At 40.7% G+C, this 24,339-nt stretch overlaps 1 protein-coding gene across 4 annotated transcripts; it reads left to right on the top strand.

Annotated features, from left to right (window-relative positions):
* The first annotated feature begins 213 nt into the window (after positions 1 to 213).
* LOC121959252 (katanin-interacting protein) lies at positions 214 to 24,307 on the top strand. 4 transcript variants are annotated; one of them, XM_042508481.1, is made up of 29 exons: positions 214 to 305; positions 867 to 984; positions 3,534 to 3,622; positions 3,910 to 4,085; positions 4,510 to 4,622; positions 4,716 to 4,817; positions 4,981 to 5,130; positions 5,378 to 5,618; positions 5,885 to 6,016; positions 6,185 to 6,336; positions 7,214 to 7,320; positions 8,014 to 8,110; positions 8,225 to 8,434; positions 9,642 to 9,779; positions 11,156 to 12,017; positions 13,832 to 14,599; positions 14,696 to 14,904; positions 15,756 to 15,834; positions 15,923 to 16,100; positions 16,725 to 16,890; positions 17,171 to 17,337; positions 17,433 to 17,497; positions 18,632 to 18,742; positions 19,869 to 20,008; positions 20,097 to 20,198; positions 20,292 to 20,452; positions 22,148 to 22,174; positions 22,511 to 22,596; positions 23,787 to 24,307. In XM_042508481.1, exons 2-29 carry the CDS (start codon positions 973 to 975, stop codon positions 23,843 to 23,845), a joined length of 4,899 nt encoding a protein of 1,632 aa, XP_042364415.1. In that variant the 5' UTR covers positions 214 to 305; positions 867 to 972; the 3' UTR covers positions 23,846 to 24,307. The 4 variants fall into 4 exon arrangements, 3 of the variants coding, with proteins under 3 accessions (XP_042364415.1, XP_042364417.1, XP_042364416.1); XM_042508482.1 differs by lacking the exon at positions 214 to 305 and adding an exon at positions 678 to 776; XR_006106888.1 differs by lacking the exon at positions 23,787 to 24,307 and having other exon boundaries at positions 22,148 to 22,408.
* The last annotated feature ends 32 nt before the right edge of the window (positions 24,308 to 24,339 follow it).

The following is a 24,339-nucleotide window of genomic DNA, read 5'->3' as shown; positions in this document are numbered from 1 at the left end:
GGTTTATTTCTTTCCAGTCTAATACCATGCTGATACAGAATGACCTGCTTGCATACCTGTGTGCTGACAGCTCCAGCAGTGTGGTTTTGGAGGGTTTTGGAGGGTTTTGTGGAGGCTTGTCTGGATGTCGGAGCAGCAGCAGGCAGGGAGCTGACAGGCGGGGGCGTGGCTCACACTGATGCGGCTCACACCATTGGTGGACAGCTGGTTACCAACCAACACTACACTCTGGGCACATGAGAAAACACAGAAAAACTCGTTAATTTCAAAGCCAATGGCTAACAAAGTGCCGTTTTACAGGGACAGTAAGTTGTTTTCTAATATTTACTAGAAACAGAGTAAATGGTGTACGACAATATAAGAGCCAAAGCCTGCTTTTGTGTCATTTAACGTTGACTAGATACGTGCTAACGCTGACTAGCTAGCCTCTCAGTTTGTTATTAGCGTCGGTGCTAAGTTAGCTGTTCGGCTGCTAGCTAACGTTGGCACTAACCCTGAGGACGGGAGTTAATTTATGAAGGAAACCGTTAACCCCAAATGCTACTGGAAACTGACAACAAAAAAGCGTTAGCTCGGCGTGTAGTGTTAACACAGTCACATTTCTACCGTGTTAGCTGTTAATGCAACACAAATCAATATAGTTAACCAGCAAAGGTTACAACATCTGTCGGGTTAGCGAAGCTGTTTTAAGTTTTGTCGAAAAGCTTGCTGTAACAACAGAGGTGACGTTAAGCTTGGAAACAGAGGATATTTCGTTTTGTTGAATCGTCCATCGGGTGAGGCGACATTTTTAACGAACTGCATTCAATGAAATATAGGTTTCATGTCACAGGTAACCTTGGAGTTCTCATTATGTTTCCCCGCAGTGCTAATCAAAAACAACACAGATTTCAATGATATTTTTGGAGAATCATCGGCCCTCTCCAAAATATGGGATAGGATTATCTGAACAGCATCATCTGCAGCCACACAATGGATAACGAGGTAAGATCGTTTTATGTAACGACTCATCTGCTCTGTCATTTTCATCTTAACATCATCTGTCATTTCACTCGACATGAGAAACCATGAAGAAGCTCTTTTAATTCTCAGGGCATTGATCGGAACAGTGCATGCCATATTTTACAGCAGGTGCCTCTCTGTTTTTCTACACTGTCACTAACAAGTACTCTCTGTTCTCTCTTCAATTTTCTTTGCTTCTCTTCTGCTCCTGACATTGACAGATGCTTAGTTGACTTGTAGGAATTAAGTAAGGGGCTTTGTGATTTTTTTGCTTGTCTTGCATGGTGATTTATAAAAAAATAGAAAAGCATGAGCTGTCGGTGACTGTGTTATGTAGACAACTGATGCTCCTTCCAAGACAAACTTGTATGTGTAATTTACCCCTCACTGATGTTCAGAGCCAACATTTTAAAGACTGGCACGTGCAGATATCTGATGTTTTAATGATGAGTCTAGTGTTGTCTGAACAAAAATTATCTCGATTTTAGACCCTTTTGTTGGACCTTCACTATGAGATTCAGGGTTTCCACAGTCATGGAAAACCTGGATAAGACAGTGAATTTCACAATCACATATGCAAATCTTGGAAAAGTTATGAAATTGGTAAAAATCATTGAGAGTTTTGATAATTGTCATTGAATTATTAACCCTTTGAAACCTAATCAAATTTCCTTGATTTCTTTAAAAATGGGAAGAAGGCAATAAGCTGCTTATTAGAAGAAATGACCCAAAAATAGTAAGAAATTAGTAAAAAGGACAAAAAATTTACCTGAAAATTATCCCAAAAAGAGAACAATTCTGCAACATAATTTAAACATATAAATATTATTATTATTATTATTATTATAGAAATATTATTATTATTATTATTATAGAAATAGTTTTCTTAATACTTTCCCCTTGCTTTTTAAAAATAAATTCATTAATAAAATATTATTTTGCAATTTGCCAGATCTTTCTTGCCAAGTTGCTTATTGCCTTTTCCCCATGTTTTTGAAAGAAATCAAACCAATTTGCTCAGCGCTTCAAACACTTGTGAAAGATGTCTGAACATTGACAAAAATCAATGTAGATCTAGGATAAAAACCACTGAAAGTTCTGGAAATCATGGGTTAGGGTTAGGGTTATGACACCTTTACAGTAATCTATGGTGGATAACCATCCACAGAATGTAACAACAGAAAATTTATTTCCTGTAGATGTTGACGTAACGTTATGTGTGACAATGATTTGTCTACCATCACATGCATGTTTAAATTTTCTCCTGGCATTGCCTCTTTCTCTTGTTTCATTATGGATCCTTGAAAAGTCATGGAAAAGTTTTGAAATCCATGAAAACACGTGGGAACCCTGGAGACTCTGGCTGATGTTATAGATGTATTTTTTACAATAAAAAAAATCTTGTAAAGCATGGCTTTTAAACTAGAATGGTCAGTTGTTTGTCACGCTCTAGTTACATTACATTGCAAGTAATGGTTAACGGCAGAGATTTTAGAGATGTTAGTTTCTTTAAAAGGGCTTTATGTTTTATGCATGGACACATCAGAACAAGATGTAATAGCTCTTGTCCCAGTCACTTTGTTACCATTGCTGTGCTCACACCTGATGAGAACAGGGTAGCACCACATTTTAAAGAAGAGCATGCATTTGACATGGCATGGATTCATAAAAGTGCTGGAGTTGCTCTACAGGGATCTTAGTCAATGCTGAGTCCATATTTTCTCCACAGTGTGTGCATATTTTCAGCAGTACCAGGCCCTTTTGCTTTGATCACTATTCAAACTTATCTCAAAATGAAAAGTCTTGCAGGCTTTTATAATATAAGGGACAATTCACCCTAAAATCAAAAATACATTTTTTCCTCTCACCCATAGAGCTAATCATCAATCTAGATTTTTTTGGTGTGAGTTGCAGAGTGTTAGAGATATCAGCTGTAGAGATTTCTGCCTTCTGAAACTAGAAAAAAAAAAATGGTTCCATGTCTCTTAAATTTGAAAATTTGATGCTTTTCTTTGTCATACATGATAAAAAAAACTGAATGGCTTTGGATTTTTAGACTGCTGTTTGGATAAAACAAACCATTTGAGGTCCTTACCGTGGGCTCTGGGAAATTACACAGGGAATGTTTCACCATTTTCTGACATTTTATTGACTAAACAATTAATCAAGAAAATTATTGGCTGATAACTCAGTACTGAAGATAATTGTTAGCTGCAGCCCTTGACCCTACCACATTGCATACAGACATGTTTTGTCTATCTACCATGTAAGGTAAACATCGTGACACACTGCATGTGCTGTATTGATGTTTTATTTACTCAAGACTGGAGGAGCAATTTGCTTGCTTAAATTTTGTGATGTACAGAATAAAGTGGATATTGATTGATGTCTGTGATTGTGAGTACTTGTGCAACAATGAGGTGTGTAGTGACAGTCTGTTCTCCTCAAAAAGCTGATGTAGGCTTTTCTGACTCTGCATTGTGTGCATGTGTGTGTGTATTTGTGTGTGTGTGTGGGGGGGCTTCTTTAAGGAGAGTAAGGCGTGCCAAGGAGAGAAGCTGGCCTCTGCTGTGGACGACACTCTGGATGAATATTTAATCGCCCTCCAGCACAAAAACAGGTGAAGTGTGAGCACAGGCTGCTGGGGAAAGACAGATTACATTTCACCAAGGAGATACACAACTCCTCCACGACTTTCAGCGCTGCCTAATAGGAGCACTGATTGGTTTCTTGCTTTGAGATCAACTAAATTAGTGTGTGAAATGTTGAAGAGTGGAGATGAGAAAAGCTTGAAAATGTGTACTGAATCTCGATCACAGCCATCTCAGCTATTCGATACACTGCCAGATATTTATACATTATTGTGAAGGTAGACATTGTTTTTTGTTTGTTTTTTTTTACCTTCAGGATCCTAAAGCGCCTTAAAGTCAAAGACCCCAGGGAGATTGAGTTGGAAAAGCTTGAGCAAGGTTTTTCCATTTATCTTAACGGAGCCAATGCTGAAGCCAAAAGGAAGCAGCCCAAAAGCTCCCACCACAAGTCTGTTGCCTCCCCACCTGCTTGGAGGCCTGCGCGTACAGCAGGTATGCTGCTGCTGCTGCTGCTGCTGGACCAAAATAAACCTACAGACACTCAGAAGCAAAAACTATTACATAAGACCTTATTATTGTTTTACCTCTCTATTGTGCAGTGACTGTTCTCAAGTGTTCAGTCATTTTTACACTGAATGGAAGGTGCCACCTCATACAACACATATTTTTGTTGCTTCTGTCATCTTCAGACCATATGGAGCACAAGCTAATAGCCACCACTCCTCAGCCGGTAGTTTGCATGGTATGATCTCATGCCCAGTGAATAAATGATAGTGACAGTTGTAGCTGGCAGCGAGGTTTTCGTTCTTCCCTTTATATGCTGTGGACCATCTGCGTATGTGACTGCATGTTCCTTTTCCTCTGAGGCAGTAGTGTGCTGCAAGCTGCTCATGTTCCTTTCTGTGCTGTTACTCAGCGGCAGATGTCTGTCGAAGCGCCTACCAGTTAACTGAAGATAATCTGGAGCAGACTCACAGGAAGAGGAGCCACACTGCCCCAGGAAAGGTCCAGAGGAAAGAATGGGTGCAGGTAGAGGATCCTTAATTAAATCTCTGATTGTGGTTTTTTGTTTTCATATGAAAGAGCTCATACTAAATATTTCCTCTTTTGTCACGAGTGCAGGATTCTGTCAGAATTCGAGCAGAGGAAGGACCAAGTTTGCAGATCTCCCCAGAAAATCGATACTTTGAGGATTTTGAGACCTATGAAAGTGTAGACATGGAGGTAGAGTGAAAACATAACAATGCGTACTAGGCCTGTGTGTGTGTGTGTGTGGGTGGGTGTTTTTTTAGGGGAGGGGCTATGTGTCAGATGCAGCTGTCTGTACTACTTAGCATCTCTCCATCTCTGCCATTTCCCCTTTATCCAATCACGGTATTTCATACAGAGCTCCAGTCCTCGCTCGCCTCGTAGCCCCTGCTCTCCAAGAGACACCTGCAAAGTGCCCCGCTCCTTCAGCTCCAGGCATGACAGCCAAGGAGGCCAAGCAAATCAGGAGCACAATGAGAAGGTGCTTCTTAACCTTGAAGAAGTAAAGGTGAGCAGAAGAAGAAATATGCACAATGTCTTATTTCATCTTGTCAAGTTGGCATGAGATGTAGTGAATCATCTAAATTTGTGTCATGCTCCTGGGTATTAATTTATGATGCTTTTTCAGTGGCAGTCCTACAGATCATGAGCTTAAACTGTCAGCGTGCATGTGTGTATGTTTTACTCCTGTGAGCCCGTAACATTGATGTCTGCATGCATGCATGCATACATAAACCCTGACCTTTGTAAACCAGGTTCTGCGTCGGAGCCTGGAGGTTAGCATGCGGCGAAGCAGTCGCGACTCAGCGGGGGAGGAGTCGGACGAGGAGTGGGTGGAGGAGCAGATTGAGAGGGAGGAGAGCACTGAGAGTCTGGATGAACTGGGGCTGCCTCTCTCCTCCTCCAAGTCCTCCTCCAGCCCTCGGCCCAGCGGCTCCCACAATCATTTTGACTCAGCAAACCTCATTGTCCTGGACTTTGGACCCTCAAATAAAGGTAGGCTTCAGTATCAACTTTCATATGTGAATTTTTTATTGTTTAGGGTAGTCTTAATTGCTTAAACTGGTTCCTTCTCCTCCCTATCTACGCCATCAGCACTGATCTCTACACATGCAGAGAATAGATAACTACAATAGCTATCTGTACACATGTCATGTGTTGTGTTAGACAGCCCACAGCCCTTTTATATCTACAAATTCATATATTCCAACATATTCCAAATATGAATTTTTTCCTCACTTTCATATTCTACATTTTTCTAGGTCGTAAGATTGAACGCTCTCTGTCTGCAAAAAGGAAAGAAAACACTGACACCTTTATACCGACCAAGCCAATGTTGGTGAAGAGTAAAACATTAGATAGGCAACCCTCCAAAGACAGCTGGGATGGTCAGAGTAAGTCTTTTAACATTTTCAAATGTTAAATTGTTTAAATGTAAATTTGAACAAGTTCTTCAATGGCAAATCTTCCATGTTGGAATAAAACTCCTATTTTAAAAGTGTTTCTGCTGTATAGCATGGGGCACGATTGTTGTTTAAAAGATGTGTTGGTTCTTGCTTCAGGGCCGAGGAGTCGGGTGGAGAGGCCCCTGTCAGCAGCCAGAAAGGCTTCTGCTGAGGAGCGAGACTCAGAGGAGATGGCGTGCAGGGTGCGACAGGCCATCCAAAGAGAAAACCATCCTGTACAGGGTCCTGAACTCTTCAGCCGCAACACAGTTAGTCCGCCCTACACTGTACACATCCTACCTCCACTCAGTTTAGGCCACTACTTATTTAGATTTTTATGTGTCTGTGCCAGTGACAGCCATGGCCGGAGGCATTATGTTTTAGTGTTGTCTATGCGTACATACATCCCATTCTTGTGAGAACAGCATCTCAAGAAAGCCTTAAGGTTTTTTTTTCTTCAATTTGGCACAAGCGTCAACTGGGACTCAACGATGAGGTGATTAGGTTTTGATGGTGAAAGGTCAAGGTCACTGTGTCCTTGCATTCATCTCATGCTTGTCAACGTGATGTCTAAAGAAGGCCTTGAGGGACTTAACTCAAATTTGGCCGCTTGAACTGAAAGATGAACTGATGGGATTCTGGTGGTCAAACATCGAGGTCACTGTGTGTCACAAAACATGTATTTGACAATAACTCAAGAATTCAAATGCTTGTTATAACAAAATTTCACACAAATGTGAAATGGATTAAAATGGCATAGTGATGACCTTTTATACCCAGTAGTTCAAAGGTCAAATTCACTGTGACATTATAATGTTCTGCAAAAACACTTTTCTGGCCATTATTCATTGTCATAACTCTGAATTTGGTGTCCACTTTGACACTTTGGTGCTAATTGTGTAGATCTTCTGTGCTGCCAGGTTGAAGATCTGTGTGAAGCATCCATGTTTTAGAATATTTAGCTTCTTTGCAGTAGTACCTATAGTGTTATCGCCTGATATTTCTTTTCACTGTCCACCCATAACTGAATGCATATACTGTGCGTGATTTTTAAAAAGTGATAGTTGTTCTAGGTCTTGCTTACATGTAAACTCTGCCCCCCGAGCTTATGCATCTTACTCTTCTGTCTTGGTCCTCTTTATCCAGGGCAGAGGACATCAGGTGATGAATGGTTTGGTGCGCCACAACAGCCACGACAAGGATGAGAACAGTGTCACTGTGGCCATGCAGAGAATCACGCTCATGGGCCCCGGGTATGCTGACAGTATATGGCACATAGATACAATCATTCATTTATTCATTTACTTTATTTATAAGGACAACACACATTAATTAACATTTCTGTAAATGTGCCAGTGTTAGCCAGATGGCTATTTTTTAACTATAGTCCTTTGGCAAGATGTTTTGCAACCTATAAAATGATCAAATTCACAAAACAACGACATAAGGAAGCAACAACAAACAGTATTTTAGACTTGTAGAGCAGCAGTAGAAACAAGAAACAGCAGTAGACAATAAACAGACATAAAATACACAGATCTTAATAAAATGTTCAAATATGCAGTTACGGGTTAATATGTTTGTATGCATTAACACACATGCCATGCAACAAAAAAATAGCCAGGTTGTTTATAAAATTGATATTTCATACACACTCATGCAAAGCTGTGTATACTGTATCTGTGTATACAGTTACTGTATACACATTTTGGCTTCTGAGGTAAATAAGGACATCTAGTACTTTTTGTAATCATGTACACCCTTCAGTGTTGGAACAAACATAATAGTGTTTTATGGAAACTAATTTATGGTTAGTACACCCTCTGACCTTGAAGGATTATTTATCAGGGCAGCCACCACAGTGCTCAGCCATCCCTCACCATTAATACGAAGGGCAGGCACAGTAGACAGAACAGCATAGCTGAGGATGTCATACTTGTGTTCAGGCAACAACAGAAACTGCTGAAAGCCTTGGAGAAACTTGAGGCGGGACCGAGCTACAACATTCCTCAGAGTGTCAAAACAGACTACAGCAAGCAGCCGGTGAGTCAGTAACACTGTCTCACAGTTCAGAATGAATAATCTTAACACCGCTTGGTGTGATAGAGACATAAGTGCACAGAAGCACTTGTGAAATGTTTTGTGTTTTCATTGCAGAGAAGGCTGTCCTCGGCAGAGGTCACCCCTGCATTGTATGTTACCATGGAGATCCTGTCGAACTGGGGGAACGCTTTGCAGGTTGGGCTGACAGAGTTGCAGTTCTTCTGCCTCAGAAACAAGAAGCTGTACGTGTCTCCTCATGACCTCGACATCAGGAACGCTGACTACCCCGGGAATCTGGGGGCTCTTGTCAGTGGAAAGGTGAAGGTGAGCCTCTGCTCATTTTTACACTGTCATCACAACTGCAAATTATCTTTGGGTGAAATTAAAAGTACAGTAGACTCTTTGCATAGCAGACTTTAGATTGCCATAGCAGGTAAAGCACACACATTATTAATGATCCTGTTTCAATTTTATTGCCACAGTAGGCAATGACAGTAAACATGTAAAGTAACATACTCTGACGCTTGAATACCAAAGTGGGATGCAGGTTTTAGTTCATACCTGTCTGTACCAGGCCTGTAACATACAAGTCTAAAGTCCCCCTCCCTGAAATGTCTGACCTTGACTATACAGCTTTGTGTATGTGCGAAGTTTGTCACTAGAGAAGTGTTTTCACATTCCTCTACTGAAGGGGGACGATGTCTACACTTCCTTAAATTTTGAGATTCAAATGTACACCACACAGCTAGTCGAAGCAGCAATCTCAGTCGACTGAGGGGTCTCCGACCGATGATATGAATCTCCAATTTTCAAGGGGCAGCCTTAGTTTTGACAGCAAACATGGTAGAGTGTGCAGTCTTTGGATATAAACCAGACCCTGGAGCTTTCTTTGACTTTCTACCAAAAACGTTGTCTTAGGAGGTATTATTTTATGTGAAAATGAGGTAGTGATATGCTTGAGGACTGTCTTTATTCTATGTGAAGAAAAAACACAAAACTAACTTTAGGTACTCATGCATGGAGCAGGAACAAATTAAAAGGCCATCATCAGGGTGAAGAGCCATCAAACAAATAATTTATAATCTCGGCAGGAGGTGTCACCCATTTCTGATTGATACGTAAATGCAGGTGGGTGACAACAATATGATCACAATGAGAATACATTTTGAAGATGACAAGCCTCTTTAAGTGTTCAGAAAAACATCCTGCATGAAAATGGTAAATAAACATGTGCACTAACTTTTCACCAGTCAACCTAGTGCAAGCTGTGTGGAGGAAACGGAAAGTGAAACCTACTATGAGCAGCGATGGTAGGCGGGCAGAGGCGAAGAAGTAAATCTGCTTCCAGCCCTCTTTTCAGAGTTTTTTTTAAAGTAATATACAGGAAAACCATGTTAAACATAGTATTAGTATTGGCGTGAGCACTTTAAAATGTGTCTGAAGGGGAACTTTAAGGCTGCACTTGACATTTGTGAATGAATCTCACTATTTACTTGAATCAAGTGCTGATTTTTGTCTGTTCTTTCCACAGACCACCAAAGAGCGTCACATGTGGACATGTCCGTTCCACCCTCCCATCCAGCTCTACTTCATCATCAGGAACACTGAGCGCTCCCCAGATTTTGGAATATCTCGCATCAAAATATGGAACTACAACAGAAGCCTCAATGTATGTACCTTCTATTTTTGTTGACCAGTTTATGAGTAGTTGAATTTGTAGATAGCATTTGTTGAACGCAAGTGCAGTCTGTTCCACAAATCTTTTGATTTATCCCTCTCCTGAGTTCAGAGATTATTCATTTCGCAGTCTGTAGCACTGGAGCTTATAAATCCAACATGCTTGTGTGTTGTGACTGTAATATGGGCGACTGTATCGCCATGGTTACGTCAGGGGAGTGGTTCTTCTTTAGCATTTGCTGGCTGAGCTGCCAGTCAGACTGGCCAAATGTGGAACAGTGAGAGATTAGCCCCAGAGGATTAGTGTTAGTGGAAACGTGGGCTTCTGCCTCTCATCCTCACTGCTGTTCATAGAGGGGTACAAAGACCCCTTCATATCTCTTTCTGTGTCACTACAGCTTGCTAGAGTTACTTGATGTCTTGAACCTGGAAGGTAAGGAGGAATAGTGGGGAATAGATTTTTGGATAACCTGGGTTTATAGTACTTTACTGGCTTGTGTATCGAGCAGATTTGAGTTGGGCTTTAGCCATTTCTTCATGGCAGCCATGGTTTTGTATCTGTGAGAGTGCTAATTATTACTAGTTTGAAGAGCTTTTTCCCTGCATGAGAGAAGTAGGTACAAGATTAAATAGAGAACGTGTAAGCTTTACTTTTGTGGATTTTATGCTGTTCGGTTTGTAGCTTGTGTTGCATTACTTGAATTACAATCATTATCACAATATTACATAATACAACATTTTTCTGTGATGCGGTTAAGCCCCAAATTTTAAACTTTTGATTCATTCGCATTCTGTATCTATATATATTATTTATTTAATTAGATGTAGCATTTATTTGGGTGGATGTCCGATATTAAAATCATAAATAAATGGGCCTTTTGTGGCACAACTAGGTGCCAAAAGTCAAATAATTAGAAAGACAGATTCGTTATAGTCCCTTTGGTATGCAACTTGTTTAATGCTACTGTGTATTTAGGTAAATTGTTTATCATTTATTTTACTGATTTAAACTCATGCATTTTATATTGTGCAATGACTTGAGCCACAATGCACTTTAAACCTGCTGTGGACATTTATTTATTGATATGCAAGACACACTTAGAAATATTATCATTTATGCTTAGAGTTACTTGTCACTGTTTAATATTTTGTCAATATTTGCGGTTTTACCTTGTTTTTAATGTTCTAACTTAGCACTCATTCAGTTACATTTGTGCACAGCTGTCAGCCTGAGAGTAACCAAACATAATTTTGTGTACATCTACAATGACAAATAAAGTGTTTTATGGATCTGCATTACTTGTTACCAGGGCAACAGCTACTTTTCCTGGTGCCCTGGAGAAAATTAAAACTCTGTTTCTTTTGTAGGATCTTGACATTGGTGCACGGCATATAAAGCTGTACCTCAACAGCACATTGGTGTTTGAGGGTGAGCTGGAGAAGGGCTGTGGCAACCAGGTCTTTGACTACAGCACCACAATTGACCTCCAGGATTTCCAGGTGTCAGACTCATTGTTTTCCAGCCCTGTGTCTTCAGGACACAATTTACGGGGTGCCAGCCCCCAGCGCCATGAGGACAGGAAGAGTGGGGAGGGCAGCAGCACTCAGCACCACCACAGTTGGAATCCGCAGCCATCAGACACAGGCCAGGCTATGATAGACATGCAGGAGAAACAACATACGCTGCTACCACCCATCACTCCTTCAACAGTGGGAGTTTCATCTTCTGCTCGTCGCTCCTCCACACAAAGAAACTCTTTCGACCTGTCTTGTTCAGAGGAGCCCCTCTCTCTCAGGCAGCAGGTGGAGCAGCCTGCACCCATGGAGCAGACAGTCACTACCCAGCCGTCCTCCTCCCGGGTTGCCCCCCAGTGGCTGCAGCCCCTGAGTAGAGGAGCTCCAGAGGGCTGCGAGGCAAGCAGGGAGAGACCCCGCTGGCTGGTGCCTCAGCACTCTGCGGAGCCCAAGTCTCCGTCAGCCTCATCCTCTTCAATGCTCCCAGAGCTGCCGTGTAACCCAGGCCGAGTGTGCAGGGGGGTGGAGCGTACGGTGAATGGGAGTCAGTGGAAGGCTGACTCTTTGGACCTGAGCTGCGACCTGCTGGAGGAGCTCGGTGAGCAAAAGTCAGACAGGCCCATCAGCGGACGTAGGAGCTCATTTCGGAACACTACGGTCACTGCCAGGCAGACAGAGGAGCCGCACCTCAGAGCTGCTGCACTGTCAAACACAGGTAGGAGTGTTTACAGTAATAATACTTAACCCTGTGAAACCTGGATGGATATAAGCTCCACTTGTGCTGCATTTAGACACCTTTCATAAGTATTTAAATCTTTGAAACCAGAGCAAAAAGGTTTCACTGTCTTCAAAAACAAAGGAAAAGGCAATGTGCAAATTGCAAGAAATTGGTTAAAGGTGACAGGAAAATAGCCTGAATTAATTTTTAAAAATGAGAGAGAAAAATTATTTTAAAAAAATAGTGAAAAATCCCCAGAAACTGTATTTATGATTATTAGAGTTATATATTTAAAATATATTAGAGAATATATATATTTTTTAAGATTATTTTCAGCACTTTTTTCAGGTCACGTCCTTGTTTTTGTGTTGCTAATTTTCTTGTAACTTTTTACCAAAGGGTTGAACTCAAATGGACACCATCATGTGTGATAATTTCACAGCGGTGCTTTATTTTGTGTTGTATTTCACCTGTTATTAAAGAAATTAGGCTACTCACAAGCTGTCACAGCTCTGCATTCAAATTAGTAATCACTTAAAATGATAACATATTTATTATTAAAATATATTAGTTAATCCAAAACAAGATATAAGAAGACAGATTTATCAAAGATTATGTCTGGATTATTCATCCAAATAAGTATTAGCTAAAGGCTTTGCATTTTTTAATCACTGTTTGTTTTACCTATCTGGGTCATGTGGCTTTATACACCTTATCCCTGTCTCCCTATTTGAGTTGTCGCTCCATTAGTCTTTTTTGATTTTGATTTGTTTGTTTTGAGATCATCACATAGTGATTATGTGATGCCTGTCTCTAAACTGGTTGAAAAATAAAAAGGCTACCACTGATATAGTTTAGCAGGCCCTACAGTGCACCTTACTGAGCAGCCATGTGCTGGCCTTTGTGTTGTGTAATGACTACCAGGCTGGTGTTGCTTTACCCTTGAGAGTCTGTGTGTGTGTGTGTGTGTGTGTGTTGTTGTGTGTGTGTGTGTGTGTGTGTGTGTGTGTGTGTGTGTGTGTGTGTGTGTGTGTGTGTGTGTGTGTGTGTGTGTGTCATTATTACAAAATGTTGTCCTGGTGATGCCTAATGTAGCAGGAGCATCCACATAAGCTGTTTTGAGTATTTTGCCAGGTATTTATGTGTGTCTCTGTCTGTGGACAGATCTTCTTAGTGCACTAGCGTCACAATGGTGCTAGATTCTACAGTTGTGTAGTTGAGATTACAATTAAGACTGAGTTTGAAGATGGTTGTGGTCCAAGCAAGGGCACGACACATGGGAAGCGACCATCGGCCCCCACACTTTACACCCATGGCCTACATTCTTTTTTGCTCGGGATCAGCTTCACAGCCAGTGTGATTCAGTCGCAAGATGGTTTCTTGTTGTCATTCTTTTTTCTGCTGATTTCCTTTAGTAAAGTTGTAATTATTTAACTGATCAAAAATTTAAACTGATAACTTTACAAATGTCTTTTTGAATTTAAATAAGACTGTGGAAAGGGGCAGACTGGTGTTAACAGGCTGAAGGCCGAGGTCTTTTAAAACATTCACAAGCACAGACACTGTCCAGTGCTCACTCCAGGGATACTGTACATGTATGTTTGAATATATTTTCCTTGCCTGTTAACATATTATAAAACAAGGGAACTTTTAAATATGCAGTTTCATTTGAAATGGGAATTAAATGTATAACTAGATGAGATGTTTGGTATGTTTGATGATACATGTAAAGGCAGTTTACAGTCACATAAGGATATCTCATTTCCTTTAGCTTGTGAGTAATTAAAAGCTAATCTTTGTTCATTCTCCAGAGGAGCCGATGTCATTAGTGAACACTAGCAGGAGGCAGTGCACCTCTCTGGCCCAGCTGCACAGCCAACAGGATGACACCCTCAGGGAGTCCTGGGACTCTCTCACTAAGTTCAACCAATGCCAACGTGGACGCATCTCCAACATGGGCTTCGAAGGCGACATCTTTGATGAGTTTCTCCAGCGCCAGGGCCGCGGTCCATCTACGGTCCCAGTCAACCCCTCCACAGCACCCAGGAGCCCACATTCCTCCTTCATCGCTCAGGGGGCACTGTGCGAAGGTCCTGATGATGATCCATCCACAGAGCGGGAGGACGAGTTTGAGATTCCTGTGCTGCCACAGGGCCAAAGGCTGGTAATCAACATCCTGTCCACCTGGGGCGATCGCCACTACGTGGGCCTCAATGGCCTTGAAGTGTTCAGTTCCAGTGGAGAGCCTCTAAGACCCGCTCACATCCGTGCTGACCCTCCAGACATCAACATTCTCCCTGCGTACGGCAAAGATCCACGTGTGGTCACTAACTTGATCGATGGTGTTAATCGTACACAGGATGACATGCATCTTTGGCTAGCACCGTTCACACCTGGTCGTAGCCACACCATCTTCCTGGACTTTGGAGCTCCCTACCAGGTGGCCATGATCCGCGTGTGGAACTACAACAAGTCACGCATTCACTCCTTCCGAGGGGTGAAGGAGGTGGAAATGCTGCTGGATGGAAGGTGCATTTTCAGGGGCGAGATCGCCAAGGCCTCCGGGACCCTGTCCGGAGGTAAGTGAACACAGCAGCCTCACAACTTTTCAATGCTTCTTTGTGTGTTACTTTTGATCAACTTTTCCTCTTTTTCTCACTCTGATGTCACATTAGAGTTGGACCAATTTGGTGACACTATCCTGTTCACCACTGATGATGAGATCCTGGAGGCTATGTCTCGTTACGATGAAACTTTCCTGAGTGAAGGTGAGGGTCCTGAGAGCCTAGTGGCTGAGGAGGAGCTGCAGAGACCACGCACCGCTGATGGAGAGGGAGAGGAAAGACCCTTCACACAGGCCGGCTTCCGAGAGGAAGACCTCAAAGTAAGCACGGGCCTTATCAGCTCTGGATTCAGGTTTTTATAGCAGTTTTCACAGTTTTTTGGGGGGATTTTTTTTCATCAACTTCATTAGTGGTAAATGTTCAAGTGCTTGTAAATGTAGGCACCATATTCCCAACTGTGACAGCAGTGGTGGAGGAGGTATTACTTTTACTTAAGTAAAAGTGCTAATACCACACTGTTAAAATCCTGCATTGAAAATGTTACATAAGTAACAGTAAGTATAATCAGAAACATGTACTTAAAGTATCAAAAATAAAATTTCTGAAACCAAAAAATCTAAGGAAAATCTTGAAAGAAAAACAAAAAAAAATTCATATGGTTTATCAAATGTTAATTGGCTAATGTATTAATTGACCAATCATTTCAGCTATACTTGTATTAACTTTGTGACATTCATAACAAATCATATTTTATAAACTATTATTATGTTTTTTTATGGAAATATCCTCGTTTGTAAAGTAACAAGTAACCAAAGCTTTCAGCTAAATCTAGAGAAGTAAAAAGTACATTTCCCTGTGAAATGTAGTGGATTAAAGTATAAAGTGGCATTAAAAGAAAAATACTCATGTAAACTGCAATTACCTCAAATTTATACTTAAGTATGATGCTTGAATAAATGTACTTAGTTACATTCCACCACTGTGTGACAGTGGTAATTAAACAAATACTCAGGACATTCAAACCATCCATTCAGAAGAAGAGAGAATTAATTGTGCAGTAAACAACAGTGTTCAGCATTCCCACATTGCTGACAGGCATCATAAGAGAATAATGCGTTACACCATCAACAGGACAGTGTGACACAGTTGTGTTTTTAATGTGTATCCGTAGTTGAAACTCCACCTCAACCCCACTGTGAGCCAGTCTGAGGAGAACATGGAGCATATTCCCGGGATGTACACTGGAAAGTGTAAGTAGATGATCAGCATTCTGTCATCACATGATCAGATATATTTTTTTGTTTGTATACGTAAAGTAATGGTCTCTCTCCTCTCCAGGCCTTAGACTAGAGCTGGTGTTGACTTGGGGGGATCCCCACTACTTGGGCATGACAGGATTAGAGGTGGTGGGTAAGGATGGAGAGAGCATACCTTTAGACCTCAATATGATGGCTGCGTCACCCGCCGACCTCAACGACCTGCCTGAGCACGAATTCGACAAGCGCACGCTTGATAAGTATGTGTGACACTGTATGCTGGAAATGTTAAATTGCATTTTTTTTTCATGTATACAAAAGTATCTGATTATCTTTACTCATTGAGAATTTTTGACTGCTTTTTTCATAGAAATTCCCTCTTCTTTTTTCATGTTTGTACACCCTTACTTGCCCCCTACCCTGCTCTCAGGAAAAATCTAGAATCTTATGCCTCATTTCCAATGCATGATTCAACTTGACCTGATTCAATGCAGCTCACTTTTGGTACCAGGTCCTTTTCTCAGTTTTTTTGTATCCCCCTAGTATAGGTGGGATTCTCGAGGCAGGCCAGCGTCTTGCCTTGCGGCTCTGCCACTGATAATTTATTAAGGCAAATTATAAAGTGTTTTGTCCAGTATGGTTGAAAGGCGGTACATAAATGCAGTCCATTTATTTACTATTTGAACTCCACTTTCTAGTATCAGCTAAGCTTGCTTGTACACTCAACCAAGGTGGTACTAAAACAGTAAAAGATGTAAAACCAAAAAAGAGCGAGTTGAGTGTAGTAGAACTGTGCCGTGCTGTGCCATGCAGTGGAAACACAGCTTTAGATCAGGTCATTCCTGTGTTTGGTGCAGTCCCCAATGTCTCTTTTCATTATCCAGGCTCACAGATGGCCACAACATTACCACGGATGACCAGCACATGTGGCTGATCCCTTTCTCCTATGGAGAGCCTCACACCTTAAACGTGACGTTCAACAAGGCCCAGACCATCGCCGGACTCCGTATCTGGAACTACAACAAGTCCCCTGAGGACTCATACAGAGGGGTGAGACACTCTGTCAGGCTCACAGTGTTTGTTATGAAGGAGCAAAATCTGTTTAAATAATGATAGTACACTGTACATCAAACAATATAATAAACTGTAAAACATTTAAATATGATAAATTACACCACAATGTCAGTTGCTTTAGTCAGAACCAGAGATTAATCAATGTTTTTGGAGTTTATGGATTAGTTATTAATGTTTTACCTATAACAGGAAAGGTTATATTCAGTAGACTGTATGCAACATATAAAACATACAAATATCTACATCTTTGGTTCAGGTGAAGGTGATCCATGTGTTCATGGATGATGTTGCCATCTCCCCAACGGAGGGATTTCTGATCAGGAAAGGACCGGGCAACTGTCATTTTGATTTTGCCCAGGAGATCCTCTTCATAGACTTCCTCCAGACACCCACTGACAACAAGAGTGCAGAGGACCACCTCACGTAGGAGCCATACATTTAATTAATCTGACCTGCTATTTTATGAGAAATTTTAAAACTGCTTTTCCTAATTTATAATGTTGTTGTCTCTATTTCAGAGGAAGCTCCAAGAAACAGGAACAAGCCAGCATGGACTATGAAGCACCCATCATGCCTTGTGGATGTATCCTGACATGTTTGTGTTTTTTTATGTGCGTTATCAGTTGTATCTTTGGATTTTTTCAAACTACAAGCAAATCTGACTGTCTAATTGCAAACAAGGGTTGTATATTATATAAATCAACCTGCGTTAGGGCTGCAACAAATATTTTATTGTCAGTTAATCTGCCTTTTGCTGTTTTTAATGATATATTAATCATATGGTCTATTAAATGCTTGTTTAAATCAGTAACATATATATTTGATACTGTGATTTGCAGCCATGTTTTGTGTTACAGTCAGTGCTGGCCAATAGCCCAGTGGCTGTATTATTTGTCTGTCATGCTGAGGCAGTCTGCGTGCCAACATTATTCATGGAAAATGGAGAATCTGTTGTGATGTTTGTTAAAATGAGGACTGTGTCCAAATTCACTGCTCCCTATTTAATAGACGTTTAATAAGTGTACTCTGTAGTGAAAAGTAAAGTTGGATTTCCGACAATTATGAATCATCATCACAGTAGTGTACACTTACATGGATACTTCTTCATTTTATCATGACTGGAATTTTTTGAAGGAGATAAAGTTCAAAGTAAGAATTTAGACACGCTCCGATGCGGTCATGTTTACTGTGTTCACGAGAAGAGTGGAAATTTCCAGAAAGCTTAGAGTTCATGAGTTGTGACGTGTTTGCTGTCTTCAGAAATGGCATTGAAGGTCATTTTTTGGTGAATAGTACATTAAGATATTGTCATTTTAGTTATATAGAGTATTTCTTACTGAATGTTAATTTTCCCAACGGCCTCATGTTTTTCCACTGGAATTTTGCCTGTTTTTTTTTTTTGCCATACGGCAGCTTGCTGAATGGTTAAGACTCGATGGCCTCTAAGTTGCCAACATTAGCGTCCGTTTTGCTATTGCCAAGCAACTGTGTTCTCAAGACTTAACCACTTACATGCCAAGCGTATCGTTTACGCATCTTACGATGTTGTAACCATGAGCTCAGAAGTTCCATTTGAATGCAGCATGTAATAAAATAGTGGAAGGTAAAAATATTTCACTGTATAATAAACAGGGAATGTCTTCGGACACAGCTCAGGCCAGATGTGTCTTGGACATAAGGGTTTCATGTTGTATATTCCTTGACCTTCACCTGTCAGTCATCTTTCAGCTGCAGCTGTTAACAACCTGGGGAGACCCGTACTACATCGGCCTCAACGGCCTTGAATTTTATGACCAGAACCACGAGAAGATCAGTCTCAGTGACAACAGTATCCTTCCTCACGAGCTTACATCAGTCTTCATGCATCTATTTTAAAAACATTCTCTCCACCATCCAGAATATATCCATATAATCTTTCACCTTTGTGCAGTTGATAATAATATAATAAGCTGTTGTTTAAAAATGTTCACAGAGCGTGCTTCTCTTACAGCTTTTGGAAGGTGTTCCATGATTTTGGAGCATAGTTAACAGAAGCTCAGCTGCCTATTTCCTTGTGCGTTTAATTCTGTTTCGGCCTGTCTGAAACCATTATGAGCTTTAAAAACAAGCAAAAGAACCTTAAAATCTATTCTAAAAGATACTGGAAGCCAGTGGAGTGTAGCTAAGAAGTTATAGTTAAGGATTAGTTGTGTAGATTCATCAACAATAAGTTTAGATGGCTAAAAGTTGCAGATTTAAAAATGATTCTCTTCTGAGCCTTAATCTAGGGGTTCGACTATTAAACCTACCCTGATACCATGAGATTACTGTCTTCTGGCATAGGACACTATAATCTGGGGTTGCAAATTAACTAATACGTAATTTTGTAAAAATTCAGACAAAGGCTAATTCATCAGTTTCTTTCCACGTCATTTAAAAAAAAGTTAAAAGTGACAGCAAAATTATATTTATTTAGACTGGAACCTTACATTCAAAAAGCCTTTTTTTCACAGCAGACGTTTCGATGTGTCATTGCAGGAAAAGCACAGGTGTCAGCAATTCCATTAATCAGAGCTGCACTGTATTTAGGTAAGCCAGATGCAGGCTCTGGTGTTTTGCATTGGCTCGCTGGTATGGCTTATTTAAAAAGGAATGAAGTCATCAATAAGAGTATTAGTTAACACATGTGCTTCTCCAGGTGTGACAGCTGTAAGTGTCACTGTAATCTTGGATTAGCAAAGATAATCACTGCACAGTTTGCATTATAGATCTATGAGAGATCTGGCTTTACTTCAGACAATGTGGGACAAAAACAAAAAGAGGAAGGAGACATGTTAAAAGATTAAATATTTTAAAAGGTCATAACTGCTGCACGGTCAGTCCTCGAGAGAGACGATGTGCACAGATAATGATTGGCAGAAGATTAGTAATAGCGTATTGAATTTGTGTCTGGTCCTCAACATTGTGTCCACCAGACATCGCTGCTTTCCCAGACAGTGTGAATGTCCTGGACAATGTGAGCGGAGATGTGAGGACTCCAGACAAATTAATAGATGGACTCAACAGTACCCACGATGGAGGACATATGTGGTTAGCCCCAGTGCTCCCTGGGCTGGTGAGGATTTGACAGACAGAGGACATTCACATTCAAGAGAAGAGTTTTCCAGAGCATGTGTGTAAGTGTGTTTCTTGTGTCCACATAGGTGAACCGCGTGTACGTCATTTTCGATCAGCCAGTAACGGTGTCCATGATCAAATTGTGGAACTACTCAAAGACGCCACAAAGGGGAGTGAAGGAGTTTGGGGTAAGCCTGCCTGTCTGCTGTGAGCTGAAAAATCCCCTTTTTTTAACTTTTGGGACCTCAAGCAGAAATCTGTTTGTCTCTCTGTGCATACAGCTGCTGGTAGACGACCTCCTGGTGTATAACGGCGTTTTGGACAGTGTAAGCCATGTGTCACGAGGCATTCTGCCCACCTGTGATCCTGTGGTGCCCTACCACACCATCCTGTTCACAGACAACGCCTACATTGCACACCGTGAGAGGAACACTGTCATCAGGTACGCTGGATTTTTATGATGTAGCTGTGGGAGTGACTGCTTGGTGTCATGGTGATTAGTTGTACTAGTGTTTATTTTTTCAGCTTTTTTTATTGAGTCCAAATTCCCTTGTTAATTTATAACATATTTAGTCAACTTCATCCTGCTGTCTTTATTCAAGTTTTGTTTTGTTTTTTTACTTAAAGTCTGGGTATTTTAGTCTTATCTTCCTCCTTACCTTATAAGTATATTTGAAAATGTACCTTTTTTGTGCGGTTGGCCTTTTCTCTACACACAAACTCTGTTTTAGGTCTCTAAAAATGGACCTTTTGTAGAACTCCATCCAGGGCGAATATGTCCTGAAACTGTTTTGGGCATGTGACGTCAGAGTGTGTGCTGATATCTTTTTTGTGAGGCATCACAGATAAGACAACATTTCATACAATGGAGCAAGTGGCTAAAACTAACAGGACTTGTTTCATGTTTACACATATATGTTCAGTTACCGTCCTCTATACTAAGAAACAGAGGCATATGGCCGTCTCTGCTCCAAGTAGCCTTCTGATAACAGCTTTTTACCAGGCTTCTGATTGGCCAATATCTTCTTTTTCTTCCTTGAGTGGCTTTATGATTAAGGTTATAATTCTACCTGTTTGTTTTGCATGTTTGAACAGCCCTTCAGTTGTGTTTTTATTTGGAACAAGATTTCTTTTTTCTTGTGTGGATGGAATTTTATTTTTTTAAATGACGCCTTGTATCTGTGGGCCAGCCATTAGTCAAGGACAACCATAATTATTTTAAAATCACATTAATCATTGAAAATTGTTGACATTTCAGTTTTCTCTTAGTCTATAAATTATATTGAACATTTCAATCTAGTCAAGCCAAAAACGGTAATTTTGTCAATTTAGTCATCTCATTTAGCATTTCATCTTATCATTAAAAACACAGGTTTAATGATGAAGAATGCAGCTTTGCAGAAATTCTCTGATCAATTTAAGGAATACACCCAGACATAGAATAGAGCAATGCTTTGTGCTTTGTTTTTTGTTTTTTCCCTCAGCCTTGTTGCAACAAAAATGGGCCCAAATGTCCCCTTTCTTTCTCCCGAGCTCAGTTCATTGCTAACATTAATATAATTAACTAAGTTACTTCAAGTCCTCCTGACTGTGCTTGTGTGCTGCCAATGTAGTCCTGATATGGCACGCGGCACAAGAAACAGGGGAAAAAAAGGAAACAGTCTACAATAATTTGCCTCCTCTTTTTAGTCAACAGAAATATAAAGAGATTTGAGTAAAGTTTTCATTTTTAAACTACACTTTAGTGTCATATTTTTTGTTAACAGTATGTCATGTCTGGGTAGCCACAGTTGGTGTTAAATGATAACTTGTCATGGTATCGTACTAATCAAGGAAAAAAAGGTAACTGAGGAACATTTATTCATAGTTTTAAGTCAGAGAACTAAATGATGCTATATCTTCTTACAAAAAAATACATCTGGTCATAAACATATGACTGATTACATGTGAATTACTGTGCATTAATTCCCAGAATTAATTCCAGACCATTTGTATGTATATATATATATATATATATAACACACAAAACTCAAAGTCTACAACAGACAAGCTAATGGATTGACAAAGAAGGTTAGATTCAACCATTTCCCCAGGTGGTAAGTTGTTTTGAACAGAGATGTGCTCTTCTCCACTTCAGCCCCCGTGGCAGCAGACGTCACCAACAGTGAGTAACCGACAGTGAGCCTGTGAAAAGCCCCGTGTCAGCACCTCCCTGTGGTCAATCCCTGTACTGAAGGTTCCTCCAGTGCCCTCAAATGTCCCCCAGCCATCCCACACCCTCCCTACCACACGCCTGACTTGTGATGCCTCCTCTCCCCCTTTCTCTCCCCTTCGTCGCATCTCTAGCTCCATCCTTGGTCTCAAGGCCTGGACCTGCCGGCTTCAAGCTTTGTTATCAGTCAGCCATCCATTTTGTGTCTTTCCCCATTCCAGTTTCCCACAGACGCAGTCCATTTGCTCACACGTATCTGCTGTGTTTTATTTTCTCGTTGTGTTGCAGTAATTATGTGGAGGACCAGGATGTGAAGATGACCAACGAGAATCAGATAGTACATCACAACAAGAAGAAGCAGACAGCAGATCCAGGTGAGTCAGGGGGAAAATGGACTTGGAAGTATGCTCACAAAGTGCTTTTTTCACCAGTTTACCTGTTACTTTACCAATCATCCATCAGTTAAGTAACAGGCAAATCTGAATAATAGGGATGTTTTCACAATTGGTACATTTCAGCCCTCCAGAGGAACTCAGCCTGACTAGTCAGCATTTTTTGTGCATATGTGGACACTCCAGAAGAACTTAGAGCCCTCTGAAATGAACCGTACTCAGACTCCTCTGAAGTGGTGTAACTATGGTCCGCATTGCAGTTCGTGTAACCTGTACACTGTGAACACAAAGGGATCCAGGTTCACTTTGCCATTGTATTTTAGACCTGTAGATCTCATGCTATTGCACTGCAATGCTCAAAAAACAAAACCATGTCTATTGGTAATAGAAGGAGGAAACTACTGCACTTTTCCAGAACACATCTAACAGCAGCTGTCTCTAATGTACAGAAATGCTGAGGTTTTCTCCCAAATTTCAGTTCAAATGAGAGCCAGGGGCTTTATTTGAACCACACAGCAGTGTAGCGTCAAAATAAAAAACACTATGTTGAAAGTATGTTCAAGCCTTTTACACCTAAATCAGCATCAGTTCTCTTGTGCTGCATTCAGACGCCTTTCACAATCATTTTAATCTCTAAAACCTGAGAAAATTATTGTGGTTTGATTTCTTTCAAAAACAAGGGAAAAACATGATGAGCAACTCGGCAAAAAATGTCACGCAAACTGTAAAAAAATTGATCTGGAAATTAGCTGAAAAAAGGTCAGAAAACTAAAGTTATAATTCTTACAATTATATATTTGCTCAAATGTTCAGCACTTTCTTGAGGTCATTTTCTTGTTTTTTGTTTTGTTTTTAACTATCCTTTATTTTTTATTTTCCAGTAAATTTCTTGTATCTCTTTAGTAATTTTTTAGGCCATTTCTTGTTAAGATCATTACTCTCCAGTGTTTTAGAAAGACATCAAGCTGAAATGCTCAGGTGAACAGAAAGAAGAGTGAGGCCTCATCAGAGCTGAAGTTCTCTTTCAGGTGGAGTGATGCCTAAACACAAAAAAGTCCCTTTTCTTTTAGTCCACCTTAAGAGACTGAGTTTGGTTCATTTACAAAAGAACTCTTATGTTGAAACACTCTAATTCTTCACTAAAAGCTTATTTGTTCTGTCTCCCAATGCAGCTCTTCGGCCTAAAACCTGCATGACTGATGGTGGGAAACACGGGAAGAGGAGGTACTGACAGATGATGGCAGACGTGGATTCAGTGAAATCGAGGAACTACGGTGGACTTTTTAAGCCCACTTTTTGGTGGGTGACTGTTGAAAACCTCCCTTACATTAAGATAAGCCGTGGTTTGTAGTGGCTCACAAGGTCCACACTCACGAGGACAGAGCTTAAACTGATAAGAATGGCTTCGTACACACACACACAGACACACACACGATTCCACTTTATGGTTGGATCACTCCCTTTTCCTCACCCAGACGTTATCCTGATCACGTACTGTATGGTTGCCCTCCCAGTTGTCCCTCCCACAGTGCCAGGATAAACCTGTGAGGCTGCATTTTATCAGCCCTATTCTTGTGCCTAGTACTAAACACTATATCTGTGGCTGCTACTTGTGACTTTTGTGCTGCATATTTAAATGCTGCTTGTGGCTTGTAAATACTTAAAAAAAAAAAAAAAAAAATCTCCAAGGCCACATGAATACACTCTCACATCAGGATGTGGCCA

The sequence above is a fragment of the Plectropomus leopardus genome, chromosome 19 (genome assembly GCF_008729295.1).
Source record: "Plectropomus leopardus isolate mb chromosome 19, YSFRI_Pleo_2.0, whole genome shotgun sequence".
NCBI classification, from domain to species: domain Eukaryota; kingdom Metazoa; phylum Chordata; class Actinopteri; order Perciformes; family Serranidae; genus Plectropomus; species Plectropomus leopardus.
This window is presented reverse-complemented; position numbering and strand designations above follow the sequence as displayed.

Excerpts from the sequence above, each read along its gene's own strand:
- LOC121959252 (XM_042508481.1), top strand. Across the intron at positions 5,131-5,377 it reads TTAACCTTGAAGAAGTAAAG|GTTCTGCGTCGGAGCCTGGA; the intron begins GTGAGCAGAAGA and ends TTTGTAAACCAG. Across the intron at positions 20,009-20,096 it reads CCCCAGTGCTCCCTGGGCTG|GTGAACCGCGTGTACGTCAT; the intron begins GTGAGGATTTGA and ends GTGTCCACATAG.